The sequence below is a fragment of the Euprymna scolopes genome, chromosome 41 (assembly GCF_053919585.1).
Source record: "Euprymna scolopes isolate OS-2025 chromosome 41, ASM5391958v1, whole genome shotgun sequence".
Classification (NCBI taxonomy): Eukaryota; Metazoa; Mollusca; class Cephalopoda; order Sepiida; family Sepiolidae; genus Euprymna; species Euprymna scolopes.
In genome coordinates, this window is record NC_136522.1 from 73,601,314 (window position 1) to 73,618,343 (window position 17,030).

General features: G+C 32.8%; 1 protein-coding gene across 3 annotated transcripts in view; it reads left to right on the forward strand.

Annotated features, from left to right (window-relative positions):
* LOC145266631 (arf-GAP with Rho-GAP domain, ANK repeat and PH domain-containing protein 2-like) overlaps positions 1-17,030 on the forward strand; it is a 277,212-nt gene that overhangs the window by 241,877 nt on the left and 18,305 nt on the right. For all 3 annotated transcript variants that reach the window (XM_080122551.1, XM_080122552.1, XM_080122553.1), the window contains 6 exons: positions 4,390-4,480; positions 9,087-9,170; positions 10,819-10,887; positions 11,836-11,919; positions 13,232-13,340; positions 16,591-16,721. In XM_080122551.1, coding sequence (XP_079978677.1) covers positions 4,390-4,480; positions 9,087-9,170; positions 10,819-10,887; positions 11,836-11,919; positions 13,232-13,340; positions 16,591-16,721 — 568 coding nt within the window. The remainder of the gene's footprint in view (positions 1-4,389; positions 4,481-9,086; positions 9,171-10,818; positions 10,888-11,835; positions 11,920-13,231; positions 13,341-16,590; positions 16,722-17,030) is intronic.

The following is a 17,030-nucleotide window of genomic DNA, read 5'->3' on the forward strand; positions in this document are numbered from 1 at the left end:
TTTTTCTACATAGTCACCACCATTCTCAATGCACTTTGGCCGACCTTTGATGTCTTGGTCATAAAAGTCAGGAATGCGCTATGTCACTCACATTTTTGTCGCCACTCTGAAATCGACAAACTCATCTTCTGTGTTGACATCAACTACATTGGCCTCGTAAATGTTCTACAGGCGCCGGTAAATGTTGATCGGTTCAATTTTTTCTGCATGAAGAAATTTAATGATGCATCGCTGCTTCTGACATGCATGCTTTCTTAGTCTCACACCATCAATATCTGCAATAGAGAGATGAAACTGTCAGGTCATAAATGCATGAGTTCAGTAATCATCTTGAATGTTTTTTATTCTTGATATTAATAAATGACCTCCCCGATAAAATTGTCTCTGAGATGGGTATCTTTGCTGACGACACCACTCTCTACGACAGATATGAGTGGAAAACGAACAAACACGGCAATGGCAGAAACCCTAGAGGAAGGTCTTCAGTCCGTAGCGGAATGGAGACAAAAATGGATGGTCACGTTCAATTCTGCCAAGACTAAGCTTCTTTCCTTTTCTTAATGATTCATTATCTGAAAGTATGTCATTCAAACTCCTCGGCTTAACGTTTAGCTACTAGTCTCATTTGTAAACAAGGTTCAAAGGAGTTGCTAACCTTATAGGTCCCGCACTGTAAGCTAGGCTTCAACTACTGTCCCATCAACACCTGTTTTACAACTATTTTAATGGTAGATGCTCCGATGTACCACCTTGACATAAATACCCCCGACAAGCAGCAAAATCCCACCCCTACACAGATCCCCAGATGTAATAAAGCCTTCTATTCTAATAATTTCTTCCCTAGGACTGCTAGACTTTGGAATTCCATTCCAGGTTCCTGTTTCCCTGACTGTACTGGTCCTGGATTTGACCTAAAACTATATCCGATGGTGAAGCCCCACCTTGCGGGCTTTGGGGAGTGTGGAGCCACCCTTTAATTGCCATTGCTCCCAGGTCCACTCTGACCCGGAGTGGTAGTACCTGTTAGGGTCCCAACTATGGGTTAAATAGAATCGGACCTAAAAAAAAAAATATACTCCATAAAAATCGTTCCTCAAAATAACTAGATTCTGCATTAAATAACCTGAAAAAGGTTGATATGCCGTAAAACCAAAACAACCAACCAACCCTGACTGTACTGACATGCAGAAGTTCAAATGTAATGTGAACAGACATTTTGCTGCTCAACTCCCTACATAGTACCCCTACAAATTATGTCCCAGATAGTAGCCCCCTTCATCAAAGTGGCACTGTGCCTTGTTTGGGGTGAAAATGCAATAAAAACAATCTCCTCTGATCCATTGGGCAGGATGAAAAAAAAAAAAATAGGAGTCATTACTTTTGGAACATCTCTAGCAGACAAGGTTTTTTTTTTTTTTTTCTGTGAATAGACAATAAGATTAAAATATCTTCAGCTTTTCCATCCAAGTAAATTTCCTGCCTACCTCTTTTTTGTCTTCCATTTTTATTTCCTTATAAAACTGATTAGAATTGCTTTTGTTGAACCAAATCGCTTTCATATATATATATATATATATATATATATATATACATGTGTGTGTATATATATATGTATATATATATATATATACATGTGTGTGTATATGTGTGTATATATATATGTATATATATATATATATATACATGTGTGTGTATATGTGTGTATATATATATGTATATATATATATATATATATACATGTGTGTGTATATGTGTGTATATATATATGTATATATATATATATACATGTGTGTGTATATGTGTGTGTATATATATGTATATATATATATATATATATATATATATATATATATATATACATGTGTGTGTATATGTGTGTGTGTATATATATATATATATATATATATATATATATATATATATAATGTATATATAGTAAGTTATAAAATATATTTGGCGATTAAGCTACACTTTTGAAGTAAATACTTAAAGTTGACGCATAAATTTATACTCTCATATATTAATTTTATGTGATTGAATGAAGTATATATATATATATAACTACTTCATCCAATCACATTAAATGAAGTAGTTATATATATATATATATATATATATATATGTATATATACATATATATATATAACTACTTCATTTACTCACATAAAATTAATATACGAGAGTATAAATTTATGCGTAAACTTTAAGTATTTACTTCAAAAGTGCTCAATACGTAGGAAGACCTAGTTAGTAAGTTAGCCTGAAGAGTGCTAGAGTGGATAAAACGCGGAATATTCAGTGTAGCTTAATCGCCATATATATTTTATGACTTACTATATATATATTTATATATATATGACTACTTCCTTTAATCACATAAATTAATATACGAAAGTATAAATTTATGCGTAAACTTTAAGTATTTACTTCAACAGTGCTCAATACGTAGGTAGAGCTAGGTAGTAAGTTATAAAATATATATGACAATTAAGCTACACTGAATATTCCTCGTTTCATCCACGCTAGAATTGATCAAGCTTATAAACATAAGCTTCATGAATCCTAGCGTGAATGAATCGCGGAATATTCTGTGTAGCTTAATAGTCATATATATTTTATAACTTACTATATATATATATATATATATATATGGCAATTAAGTTACACAGAATTTCTCGTGAAATATATATGGCAATTAAGCTACACAGATTCTCATGAGAATTCGTCAGGTTTATGCCTGACAAATTCTCACGAGAATGAAATGAAAAATATTCTGTGTAGCTTAATTGCCATATATATTTTCATCTTACTACCTAGCTCTACCTATGTATTGAGCACTGTTGAAGTAAATACTGAAAATGTACGCATAAAATTATATCTTCGTATATTAATTATGTGATTAAATGAAATAGTCTATATATATATATATATATATATATATATATATATATATATATATATATATATATATATATATATATATAGTAGAGATATAGAAGGCTATCACAATGCGAGGAATGAAATATAGTAGTTGTTGGTGAAAGGAGACAAAAAAGTGGAAATTTACAAATCAATAAGTACATACATATATGTCTATATATACATATATTTATTCAGTTGTATTAGGTACAAATGTCTTGTTATGTCTGCGATAATATCCATTATTAATTTTGAAAAAAAAATCCCTTTTCAAAATAGTAGACGTGACAGATCGATTCAAAGCATGCTTCAAACAAACTACATATCAATCCTATATATATATATATTGTATACATATAATGTTTCAATATATCATTTTGAGATTAAATAAATGTTTCCTTATAAAACTGATTAAAATTGCTTTTGTTGAATAAAATCACATATACATATATTTTTCAATGTATCCTGTTGAGATTAAAATGCATTTTAGATAAAATTAAATAGCAAGAACAAATCAAGAAAAAGGTCTTCAATTTGTTGTGTAAGATTTCGGAGGAGGGGGGTTGTCAGTTGCGTGTATATCTTGTTATGTGTGTCTCTTTGCCTGTATCTATGTATGTAATCATGGTACATCTAGTGTGTGTGTGTGCATATATATATATATATATATATATATATATATATGCGATAAAGTTCACCCTATCTTTTCTCTGTTATCTTGGTATTCTCTTTGGGATGCAATTTTTCCTCTGACTGAGGAACTGTAAAGAACATCTAAGACGAAAACATAACCTCTCGCATTGTTTCTATTTCTGACGTATCTTTGCGCCAATCTCAACTCGTCTGTTCCGCCGAAAATCGGAAACCAGACTGACTTGCATGTGAGAGAAAAGATATCTTTATTTCATGCTCTTCCTCTCACTTTGGTCCTAGATATGACCTTAAACTATATCCGATGGTTAGGCCCCAGCTTGCAGGCTTTGAGGAGTGTTTAATTGCGATTGCTCCCAGGTCCTCTCTGATCTGGAGTAGTAGTATCTGTTAGGGTCCCAACTATGGGTTAAATAGAAACCGACTTGAAAAAAATAAATATATTCTATTAAAACATTTTTCTTCCAAATCACTGGATTCGGCATTAAATCACCTTAAAAAGGTTGATATGCCATGAAACAAAAACAACCAACCAACCAATCCTCTCTCTTTCTTTCTTTCCACTTTTTCTTTCACACGAGCCCGATTGATCTATTTCTGGTGCTATCATCACCCCCACTTACAAAGTTTGACATACATCAGCGACTTAACCCTTCAACTCTTCTTGCACTAACCGACCTTTGCAGCAAAATCACAATTTTCAACATGCCGGCATAACCTGGGATAGATTACATATCAGTTAGAATGATTTCAAGATTTGTCATTGTTGCATGAAAGATTTCTTTTTTTAATGTTTTTTTTTAATCGTTTTTTCTTCAGTATTTCTCAAAATCAGTCGGTGAACAAAATGGGAATGGATCAACTGGCGATTGTATTTGGCCCGACACTCCTGTCGATAGAGTCAACGACGGTGAATATTATTTCTATTTGTTTTCTGATCAGAGTTTTATTTAAAAAAAAAGGGGGGGGAGGGCAAACATTTATTTTTTTGTTTTTCATAGGTGTGTTTGCATGTCAAAGACTACAAAACAAACACCTACAAAGTTACGGAGGAAGACGGTAAAAGAGAGGAACAGAGAGAAAATACAGAGACAGCTAGAAAGAGAGAGGGAGAGATAGACATTTTAATATAAAGATATTAATTTTACTTCTACTAAAATTTATATGGCTCTTAACAAGGCCAGATAGCTCTACTAGTCTATTATCTGAAGGACAGTTGTATGTGTGTTTGTATGTACAGCAAAGAGGCAGAAACTACAATGTTTGGTATATTCTTGATTGGTGCTGTGCTGGATGAATAATACTTAACATTTATTTAAAAAAAATGTTCATTCTTTGGGTATCAACTGGCCCAGGTTTCATCAGAGAGGTAACTTTTAAGTATTTGGAAAGAAAATGCTTACTCATTCTTACAAGCTATAAAGGAGAGTTGTTTTTATGTATTCATACTCTGTTCCGTCTGCCTGCTTCCCACCTGACTACAACTTGGATGTCTTCAAGTCCAACGTTAACAAATTCCTAATGAACCGCCCCCTTAAGTAAACACTTCATCAAATCTCCACACTAACGTAATGTACTTGCAATAACTCTTATCCCTGAGTGGCTTTCGGGCCTTGATAAGTGGTGACCACTGTGTAAAAAAAAAAAAAATATATATATATATATATCTAGCAGAGAGGAATGAGTTGGGATGAGGAAGATAGAGAGAGACGGATAGATAGCGATAGAGATGTTCATAGATATAGGTTAATCTGTGCTCCCGAGCAACAATGGGTGACCCTGCTAGTTTATAATATAAAAAGCAGTTGTGTATGTGTGTTTCTAAATGTAAAAAAAACAACAAAAAAAACTACAAAACAAACACCCATAAAATTGATATATTTTTGATCGGTGCTGCCCTGGATGAATAAAATTAAAAAATTATTCGTTCTCCAGGGGTCAACTGGGGATTCAGGAGATAGAATGAGGTAAAATGGAAAGGAGGAAAGAGAAAAATATAGAGAGAGTTAGGTAGAGATAGAAGTTTTATTAGAAACTAGCGGGGGTACCCGGCGTTGCCCGAGTGTTTGTTTCCGGGACGGGGGGGGGGAAGTTTTAAAAAATGTTATGGTAGGTAAGTAGGAAGGATCAAACCCGGAGTCATGAATAAAAGTAGGAAAATAAAGTGTGAAAAAAAAAAACAAAAAAAAAATATCTGCAACGTTAACAGTTCGGCCACCAAGAAAAGTCCATTCCAGTTGTTTAGGAAAAAAACCCCAAAAAAACGACTACAGTAGGTCGGCGCGAACGTGAAAATATAATGTGAATTGTCCAGCATGCTAACCACTACGCCACAGAGCATTGCAGCTTAGTTTAGTGATTTTAAATAACTTCACATGAAAGAACTACAAAGCCAAACCGGTGTTCTCTTCTCAACTGTTCCTTGTGAACGATCCCCAAACGGTGTTAAGTGGTGGCAGGGGGAGGAGGAATTTATTAGAGAGAAAATATTTTACCACTTCCATTGATCTTAACCGATTTTGGCCGTGACTTCTCAGCAGAAAAAGTATAGAAATCTAAGATTATCAAGGAATTTGAGAAATAATAAGCCTATAACACACCTAAGATATTGTTCTGCCGTTTGTGCATATTATATTTGCATGAAATATCTTGATTTTTAATCCTATTAAGGTCAAAATCCGACGGGAAAAAATGAGTTCATTTTATTTATATAGAGATAAGGGTATTTATGTATTTTTGATACCATGCTGAAATAACGTTTCGAAAACCATTCTTAACATGGGGAAGGGAGGGTGTTTTGTAACTATTTCTGTGCTTCCACCTAACAATTTAATAAAAAAAAGATATTGTGAAACTTGAATTTAACCCGAAAAAAATATTTAAAAATAGCCTGGTACTAAAATAAGTTATATTTTTTTCCACCAGGTGATGCTGGGTAATCCTGCTAGTTTTATTAGTTGCCCAACAAAGTAAATTTTGAACCTAGTAATTCACTAATTCATTCGTTTGTTTACACTTTTCTCAATAATCATGCCTTGGATTTTTGAAAAAATTTTTGCACAAACATTAGTCATTTTGCCAGAACGGATTTTTTAGGATAACTCTAGTTTCCCCCCTGGGGACCATTATAGGGGTAAAATTGCACCCAAATTGTTCATCTATTTCTTTGTTCACACTTTTCTCAATAACCATGCTTTGGATTTTTTTTTTTTTTTTTTAAATTTTGCATAAACATTAGTCATGGTTAAAGTAAATTTTTCACTTGTGGAGGAGGGAACCCTACATGCTCGGCTTGTTTATAAAGTTAATTTATCGCTTTTGTGATTAATGTTTTCTTTTTTTTTTTTTTTTTTACCAGCTACATGAACAAGTCTTTTCTTTTTTTTTTTTGTTTTTAATCGCTCCAGACAAGGCACAAAGCCATTTGATGTAAGGATGTAAGGAGGTAACAAGAATGAAAAATGATTATTGCAAAGACAAGAGATGCCTATTGACCTCAGTTTTAAAAAGTCTAAGGTCATAGGTATAAGGGAAAACATAAAGGCTATAAAGTATTTTTTTTTTTTTTTTTATTGAAACCTCTTTATGACTATGAGATCGGGCTGTCTGAAGATATTGGCTTCCTAACAAAAATGCACCAACCATTAATGTTATTGTTTTTTTTTTCCTTTGCAAAACTTGATCGTGTTCTGCTAAAAAAAAGCAACTATTTTCCTCTACAAAACAACCAAACCAAACATCATGAATAAATATTTGTAGATGTAAAGAACTTGAAATAACAGCAATCAAAAAACAAAACAAGATTGACGTAGGACTTAACACGTGAACTGTAATCATCACCAAGTACTTTAATCGAATGTGCTCTGATGAACTCCTAGCACTTGTGCCCCTTCAACATACATACTCCTGACTAACCTGACAAGCAGCAAAATCCCACCTCTTCACTATTGAGGCCCCCTAGATTCCGGAAGCCCTTTTACTTTAGTAGTTTTTTCCCTCAAACTGCTAGACATTGGAATTCCCTCCCAGTCTCCTGCTTTCCTAACTGTACTGACTCGCAAAAGTTTAAATGTACTGTGAACAGACATCTCGCTGCTCAGTTCCGTACAGTTCATTGTTAGACACAATCCCAAATAGTATCCCTTATGTTCCAAGTGCCAATATGCCTCGTTTGGGCATGAATAAGATTTAAAAATAAAAAAAATAAAGCTGAAATCAAATTATCTCAAATTATATATCTGCTCGCTCTGGATTTTCCATTCATTCGAAATTTAACATCACCCAAAGTCAATCACCTAAATCCTGATGACCCTTATTTACAATACATCCTGTTTACAATACATCCTGTTTGACTTGTGTTAGCTAGTCAAAGTGAGATACATCTGAAGGTTGTATAATCAGAGAAATTTAAAAGACACTGTTCTCAATATTACTAGCCGTTCCTAATGCAGTTCATTTAAGTATTCTTTTTTTTTTTTTTTACGCAGGCATCACCACATTATCAAGGCCAAGAGGCCACTCAAGGATAAGGGTTAAAGAGTGTACAGTAGAAATTGGAAAATATAGTAATCATTAGTAATGAAAATTCGGTAAATTTGTTAACTTATATGGAACGGCTCATCAAGAACTTGTTTACGTTAGACTTGAAGACAACCATATTGTAGTCAGCTGGAAAGCAGGAAAACGGAAGACAATTCCACAGGCGTACAGTTCTAAGAAAGAAGCTTTGTTCATGGAATCTACGTTTAGGTTTAGGCACAGATAAAGAGTGGAGGGAATTATTGATAGTGTTTTCAGCTAGACGAGTGTTTCTTGTGAAAGTTTGGCAAGGGGGGACCATAGACTGAAGCTCAGGCGAACACTTTCCATGAAAATAACGATACATCAGAGACAAGCTCGCAACATCTCTTCTGTGAGATAGAGGTTGCAGCGAAGAGAAAAGGACATCTCCCACGAGGCTACGAAGTCTATTTTGAACTCTATCAAAGCAGGCCAAGTCCTTTCTAGCAGCTCCTGCCCAGATGTGGCAACAGTATTCCATCCTTGGACGTACCTGGCTCTTATATAGATAGAGAATTGCATCAGCAGTGAGATATCTACTGGATCAATAGAAAGTATTCTCTCAATCTCCTCTTGTTTTATTTTTAATGTTGTAGGCTGTCGATTTTTGTCATTGTTAATATTGGTGGGTGTGTCAGGAAAATGAAAAAAAAATGGCTGCTTGCTCTAGATTTTCCTTTCAGACACCTAACTTCAAGTTTTTACCTCCCTTGTCTAACATCACGTCCGCTAAATTTGTTTCCTATATAGGCCTGATTTGCCTAAACGGTCAACTGCCTGAACCCAGCTGACCTCTATCTATAATGTATCCTGTTCGTTTTTTTTTTTTTTTTTTCAGCTAAGGACTAGCTGATGTACTTGATAATATGCAACACAAAAAGTCTTTACAAATCAAATAATTAATTTCATTCACTGAAATTCATTTTTGTAAAAAAAATTCAATTTTTTGTTTTTAGAATGGTCAATATTCATTCAACCAAACAAATACAGAGATTACAGTTATTCGAGAAATTATACAATACCATGAATATTTATTTGAGGTAAGTAAAATCTTTTGTAATTTTTATTGGAAAAAAAAAAGGTTTTCATTCTTTTTGTAAATTTGCACGTTGATGGAATTTGGAGTTTTTTTTTTCATGTAGTTTTAAATGAAACCTTATTACCCAACTACTGTAAAGAACGCCTACCATGGATTTTACCAAGCAATCTGGATCTACAATTTTCATATCCTTTTCTGCAAATCCTCTTGCTACAGGACTTCTGATAATTTAAAGACAATTTAATTATGTTGACTTTGACTTTCCATGTCTCACTGACTTTAGCGAATAGGGTGCATACCTTTATGAATATTTGCTAATATTTTCTCTCCTCTGATGAGATGGTAGACATCGAAACCCTATAGGTTAAGGAGATTATTATACTAAAGTATTCTTTGTCTTGCTTAGAATAATAAAAATCTTTGATATGAAACTCAACCACTTCATTTCAATAAGGGTTTTTTGAAATTCATTGAATCACAATTTAATTTATTTGCTCGATCTTGCATATCGAGCAATTCTTATTTAGATGAGATAACCTATATAATATTACCGCCAGTAATATTTTGTAAACCTTATAGTCACCGATTTCCATGCCAACTGATTGTTAAAAAAATATTGTGAAGAAATATATATATATATATATAAATATAAGTTTTGTGGTTCAATTTTAAATTCTGAAAAAACAACATATAGAGACATATATTCGATTTAAGAATTTATTGCTTGACAAAAGGAATATATAGAAGGGGTTATTTTAATTTCCTTAATCCATGGATTTTCAACAATGGCTCATATCATCAGAGGAAATGAAATGCAGTTAGCAAAATGCTCAGCTGCGAATGGACGCTATTTTGCTTTTCAGCACAATTATTGAAAATAGATTTTTGAGTGGTTGCAGATAATTATATGGAGAAAATTATACTAAAAGAGAAGTTGATACAATCTGGGTAGTCCATTATCGGAAGGAGTCCAATGTCATTCGGGGTTATAAATCTGGGTGGGCAGAAAATAGGCCCATGGGAGAAAGTGATATCCCCATATAGCGAAAGCGTACTGCTCCTTAGTGATTTTACGAAAAGTATACCGGGCAGCCTTATTCGTTGTTGCATTGACTGTGTGTTATTTGCTTTGGTCCAAATGCTTTCTCAGTGTTGACAAAATATATCCGAAATTGGGTGGATATACCATTCCATTGTAATTATCCCCATGAGTAATAGAATTTGAGCATTAAATTAAGTGTGCAATGGACATCAGAATCAATAGTATAGTTATCAAAATACCAAAGATAGCAAAATAATCTTGATTATGATATTCGGAAGAGTACCAATGGCGAATATATGCCTCCATATGTTGTTTTTTTTCAGAATTTAAAATTGAACCACGAAACTTATATATTGCTCTATTCTTAAATATTGAGCTTTTCCTTTTTGGCTAGGATCTCCTTGAAAGTATTACTTCAAGTAATATCTATCAGTATTTTTCATCTGAATTTCTATCAGTGTCTTATCTCACTTATATATATATATATATATATATGTGTGTGTGTGTGTGTGAGAGAGATAGGAAGAATTTAAATCCGAAAATGTTACTGTATGGTTGCTGCAAATTTCCTAAGGTTTTTTTTTTTATTAATGTTTTATTTTTGTAGGTGAAGCCTGAAAAAGAAATTGAAAACAAAATACAGAAAGCATTACGTGATCTCGAGATAAAAAAATCGGTAAGTTCTTATTTTTTTTTCATTTTTTTTTTTTCATTTTTTTTTTTCATTTTTTTTTTTCATTTTTTTTTTTTTTTTTCATTTTTTTTTTTCATTTTTTTTTTTCCATTTTTTTTTTTTTTTCATGGAATGCACTGCAAAAATGTCGTTTTTGTAAAAAGATTTTTTTACGATTTTTTTTTTTTTTTTTTAAATCCTTGTTATGTTCACGATGTTTGTTTTTTGGGGGTGGGTGGGGGTAATAAGGGGAGAGAACTATTTTATAAATTTTTGTATACACTTGTTTACTTTTTAAAACCATTTTAATTGATTAGACCTTTTTTAAAAACTTTTTTGCCAGTTTAAAACGGGTAAAAGTTATAGCCCGTTGACTTGGAATAAGTATTTCATGTCAAATTGATGGTTAAATTTATGCTAATTTTTGCATTAAATACAAATGCCTATTAATCCGTAATGGTGCATTAAAACGATAACATAATACTTAATTCACTGCACCTTATCACAATAGCCATACAAAATTTCAACCAGATCGGCCCAGTAGTTTCCAAGAAAATGTGGAATGGACAAACAGAAATATCATATAGACTAGACTTTTAGTCTGTTAAAAACGGGCAAAAGTTATTGCCCGTTGATTTAGAATGAGTATTTTTGATGGTTGAATTATGCTTAAAATTTGTGCTCATTTTTGCATTAAATACAAATCCCTATTAATGCTTAACTGTGAATTGGAAGGATAACATAATACTTTGTTTGCTGCACCTTATGACAACGCCCATAGATTGGTCCAGTAAAAAAATATTTATGCATACTTTCAGAAAATATGTATTCTGATTATAAATATTTTATCATTAATTTTATTTGTCTGATTTTTTTCTTTTCATCCTTGATTTTTTTTTTTTTCATTTTTTTTATTTTCATTTTCCTTTTTTTTTTCTTTTCTCTCTTTAGATGAATCAGACAAAGGAAGACCTCAATTCATTAAACCTCCACGTTCATGTTGGTGTCTACGATTCAGAGCCTATTATGATTAATGTATGTAAAACTTTTTGCTTTTTGCCTACAATCCACCCTATATTAAAAAAAAAAAAAGCAAAAATAAAAATTCTGTATGATGTATGTATTCATCACGAAATGAATACATCATATTCCAAAAATCATATAAATTGACCAAGAAGTTTTATTTTTAACTAAGAAAATAAAATTTTACTAGCGGATCTGTGGAAATTCCACAGGGGGACTCTTTCATATGTAATATATTGATGTGGCATTCTGTAGATGTTCAGTGTAAATGGATACGCTCGCATATTATTGTACCTATTTACTATGCCTCCCCACGGGACAGAGTTAGACACCAGGGTCGTTTTTTAACGTGGAGAAAAGGTACAAAAATAAAAATTGTCTCAGTCGTGAAGGATTTCTCCTCCACCGAAAGAGAACAAGAAATAGAAGTGCAGCACCCGAAGAACAGATACCACACCTTGATCTTGACCAAAAGGCCAATGATAGAACGCTCGCATATTATTGTAGCTCTTTTGTTAAAACTGCAGAAGTATTTATCGAAGCTAACATGAACGCCCGGCAAAGCTCAGTCCTAAAGTACGCTTAAATATATTTTAATTCTTGCAGATTTTGTGTATATTATTATAGAGTTAATGTTCTATCGATTTTTATATGTTATAAAGTTGTGATTTCCAAAATAAAAAAAATATATCCATATGATTTGGGTACATTTGCTTGAATCGAAACTGAAATAAAATCTTATGAAAAAAAATGTATGTATATAAACTTGAGTTCTTTCAGCCATAACCGAAACCAAAACTTATGAAGAATTTTTGATGAAACTATTTATAAAAAAAAATACATGATTTAAGTGCCATCAGCTATAGTCGAAACCGAAATCAAAACTTATGAAGAATTCTTGGTAAAATTATTTATGACAAGAAATAGAAAAACATAACAATTAAACGACGGGGATGTAAGCGTGGCACACACAAAAACACACACTCTATCGTATTACTATATAAGGAAATAAACTAAGGGAGATAATTCAAACTTCCAAGTTTTTTGTTTTTCAACTTTTTAATACGATTTACCATTAATCATTAAAAAATTGTAAAAAAATAAATTTATGTATACATATATATTTTTTCCGTCACTTTTGGAATATGACTTTTCATTTCGTCATGAGTGTGTATAGACTAGTTTATTGGTTTTTTTAATATAAGAGGAATACTGGACAAGGACTATAGCAATTCGTTTGCTATGTATTACAATATTTTTTCCTTTGTTGTTTTCAAAAATCTTTTGCACAGTTAAATTGTTTTTTTGTTTTTTTTGTTTCCAGGGATCTTTTCAAATGTCAGCAGAAGATTTGCTGAAAAGTGTCAAACAAAAAATATTCCTTAAAGATGTAAATTGGTTACTTTTTGAAGTCGTTTCACAGGGAATGTTGGGTAAGTGCATCCATCTTTCTTTCTTTTTTTTTTTTTTTTGTTCTGTAATGAATACACAATGTTTAAAAAAAAAAATGGCGAACCTGAAGAATCTTCCCCCCCCCCTCCCTGTTTTTATTTTCATTTTTTTTTTTTTTCAAGATTTTCAGCAGATTATTATCAAATGAACATTGGTCCTCACGTTATAAAAAAAAAAAACATAAAAAATGAATATTTGTAGAGGGTGATCAGTTTCTAATGTAATGTTCTAGTAAATCAATCACCCATTTTAGAACCACATTTTTAGGCCAAATTTTGCAAATTTAGCCATTTTTAAAGCAGTTTAGCCTTTTTTTTTTAAATTTAAGAAAAGGGCTAAATTTGTGAAATTTCAACTAACAAGGCCGATAGCCATTAGTCGCATACTCTTGTGTAATGAATGAATGCGTGAATGTAGGATTGACATGAAATTCTTAAAGATAAACTAAAATGACGGAAAAATGGGCTGAAATGACTTAAATTCGAACTACTGTTCTCACAACGTTTCGGCTGATGTAACTTCAGATTTCTTTGACAGAAAGATTCTTGAATTCGACACCTTACACCTGAAACGTAATGTTGAAGCTGAAATGTGGAACTAACACTCCATATGAGAAATCGGTCGAATAACCCAATCTCAACAAAATAAAAAAAAACACCCAGAATCAAAACATGAGCATGTCAACTGGTCTAAAATATGACTTTTTAAAGCAACGCGATTGAGGAAGAAATATTGTGCAATATTTGCCCAGCCAATCCCAGATCCCTTTTAATCAGTGTCGACAATTCTAGCATGAATTTTGGAAGCTGTTTATCTAATCTTGTTTAAATGTGTAGCGTTACTACTTATTACTAGCTCTCTCTCTATATATATACTAGCAAAAGTACCCGTCGTTGACTGGGTTCAAAAACAGCCTACAGAAAATGGACTCTGATTTATGGAAGTATGATAGGTTATGAAAAGGAAGGGCTGTAAAGAGATAGCTTCGAATTTGGGGTGATCAAAACCAAAGCAAAATATGATGAAAGTAAAAATAAAATAGATAAACCCCATAATTTATTATACCATACCTGTTCACACTGAAACACTTATCACAATATTCTATGGATCTATATTAAAAAACCTTGTTAAACTTTGTGACATATTTCCATTCTGTGGAGGTCAGGCGCGAACGAACACCCCATAATTTTATTATACCATATTTCTTCAAACTGAAACATAATTATCAAAGTATACTTACGCAGATAGATATGAAATGTCTTAATTAAGTTTGTGCCTATTTCCATTCTATGGAGGCCAGGCGCGAATGCAGACCCCACAATTTTATTATACCATCCCTATTTAAGTTAAAACATACTTATCAAAATATTATGTACATCTATATAAAAAACACTTGTAAACGTTTTTTTTTTTTTAATTTTGAAATTTTTTATTTCCATACTTTGTGGACCAGGCGCTAATGCAGACCCCACAATTTTAATGAATCACCGTTCTGCCAGATCAAACATACCCATTCCTGTGTCTCGATACATCTATCATTATATGTAATCAGTTTTTTAAAATAGTCAACCATATAGGAGTCTATTCGTGACCGCACACACACAGACATTCAGTTTTATATTATAGATATAGAAGGGATGGGATGATTCCAATATTTTTTCCAATTCTGATACAATTACCAATTCCCTATTAAATTCTTGATTCCAGTTCTTTATAAATATCTAAATATTTGACTCAAAAGTTGTTATTTTTCACGATTACCATAAAAAACACATGTAAAATGTGCAGCTGTTTTCTCAAGCGTAAAGATACGCTTGTGAGGGATGATCTATCGATTTTAGTTTTACTAATCATTTAAAATCAGTAGATATTCATATTTTAGTATTAATATCAGCAATAGAAAGAATTTTCTTTACAGAAAATCAAATAAAAAAGCCAATTAAAAGAATCGTTTTTGACATCGGAAAATACACACATTTTTCCGATACTTGAAAAAGTTATGATTTTTTTTATTCTAGATTCTGATTCTGATTAATTGTCCCAAACACTAATATATATATATATATATATATATATATATATATATTTTAAGGTTTTCCATTTCTTTTCAACAACTTTTTTCCTTCACCTTCACTGAGGTGAACGATTTATATGACCTTCACCGAGGTGCGCGACTTGACACACAAAAATAAACCGCCTCTTAATCACCTGCTAACGCATGCGTCGCTGTAACGTCCAATGACAACAACCCCCCCAACCTTCTCACTCGACCTGCCTTTATACCACTATCTCAATCCCTTCTCTTGCGCATGCGCCTGTAGATTCCTGACAATCTTGAGACTTCCGCTTATAAAAACCCAAGTTTTGTTGTCGCGCATGCCTATACAAGGCACAAACACGAGGGTGTTTGTTGTGTTGGTAAGTACTACACATTAAACAACATGAAATTTATTCAAACAAAAAATATTTCATTAAAGACATTAATTACTTTTTTTTAGTCGATTGCATAAGTACAATCATCTTTTTAATGAATGTATGCAATATTATTTGGGTTCTTTGAACTACTGTTCTCATCTTGGGTGTCATTTTCACAACATTTCGGTCAATTTAACCTCCAACCTTCTTCTGGTGTATCTTGTCAAACTTGGGAATGTTTCTGTCAGACTCAGGAATTTGGATGGAATTTCAAACGGAATCCTTTATTTACTTCACGGGGGTAGCATGCTCTTGTTCCATCAGCCATGACTGGATAGAGTTTCTAAGTAATTTACAGTTGTATTTTTTTTTCATCCACACTGAGAATTGAACCTTGAACCTTAAAAAGAATATCATTTTGACAATTGATTTTTCTATCTACTCTAACCACTATGCCATGAGTCTTTGTGGAAGGGTTCCGTTCTGTTTGAAATTCTGTTCAAATTCCCAGATCCAGCAGAAACGTTCCCGTGTTCTGACAAGATAAGCCTGAAAAAGGTTGACGGTTACATCGACCAAAAAAATTTGAGATTTGGAATTTTTCTTAAGATTTCTTTGTGCGCATTTTTAAATTTTCACTACTGCATTTTCCACCCCTCTATCCTCGCACTACTTCTCCTTTCATTATCATTCGTTCCACTGTCTAAAACATACAATGTGCTAACAAACAAGCAACCCAGATTATCAAGGTTTCATATTATATAGCTTCATAAAGTCTGTACTGAATGACTTTTTTTTTCTCAAATTTTTTAACAGAGCGTCCAGTTCATTTGTTCGAGGTCATAGGAGATGTGATTGGCCAGTGGCAAAACTGGGACGATGCAGATGCACGGTCAGCTGTTCTGTTGGTCAGACAAGCGCACCTAAGTACTCAGCTGAGAGAGCATGTAAGTTTTCTGGAATATTCTTAATCTCTGCGATGTTTCATTTGTTAGGAAAAGCTAACGTCCCCGCCATGATGTAAGGTTGTACGTAAGATGGAGTAACAGTGCAGCTGAAAAATAGCAGCAGCAGCCGAAAGATAGCTTGCTAGCGAAAATATTAGCAGCAGCAGCAGTCGTTAAAGCTTGTATGCAAATTAGCAAGTGTGTACAAGCTTGCATCATAAGAAAAAGAGAGAAAAATGCTCGATGTGGTCAGCAGAGAAGTAAAGTGTGCATCAGGCAAGATGGATGTGTGAAAGTTGAGAGCAAGAA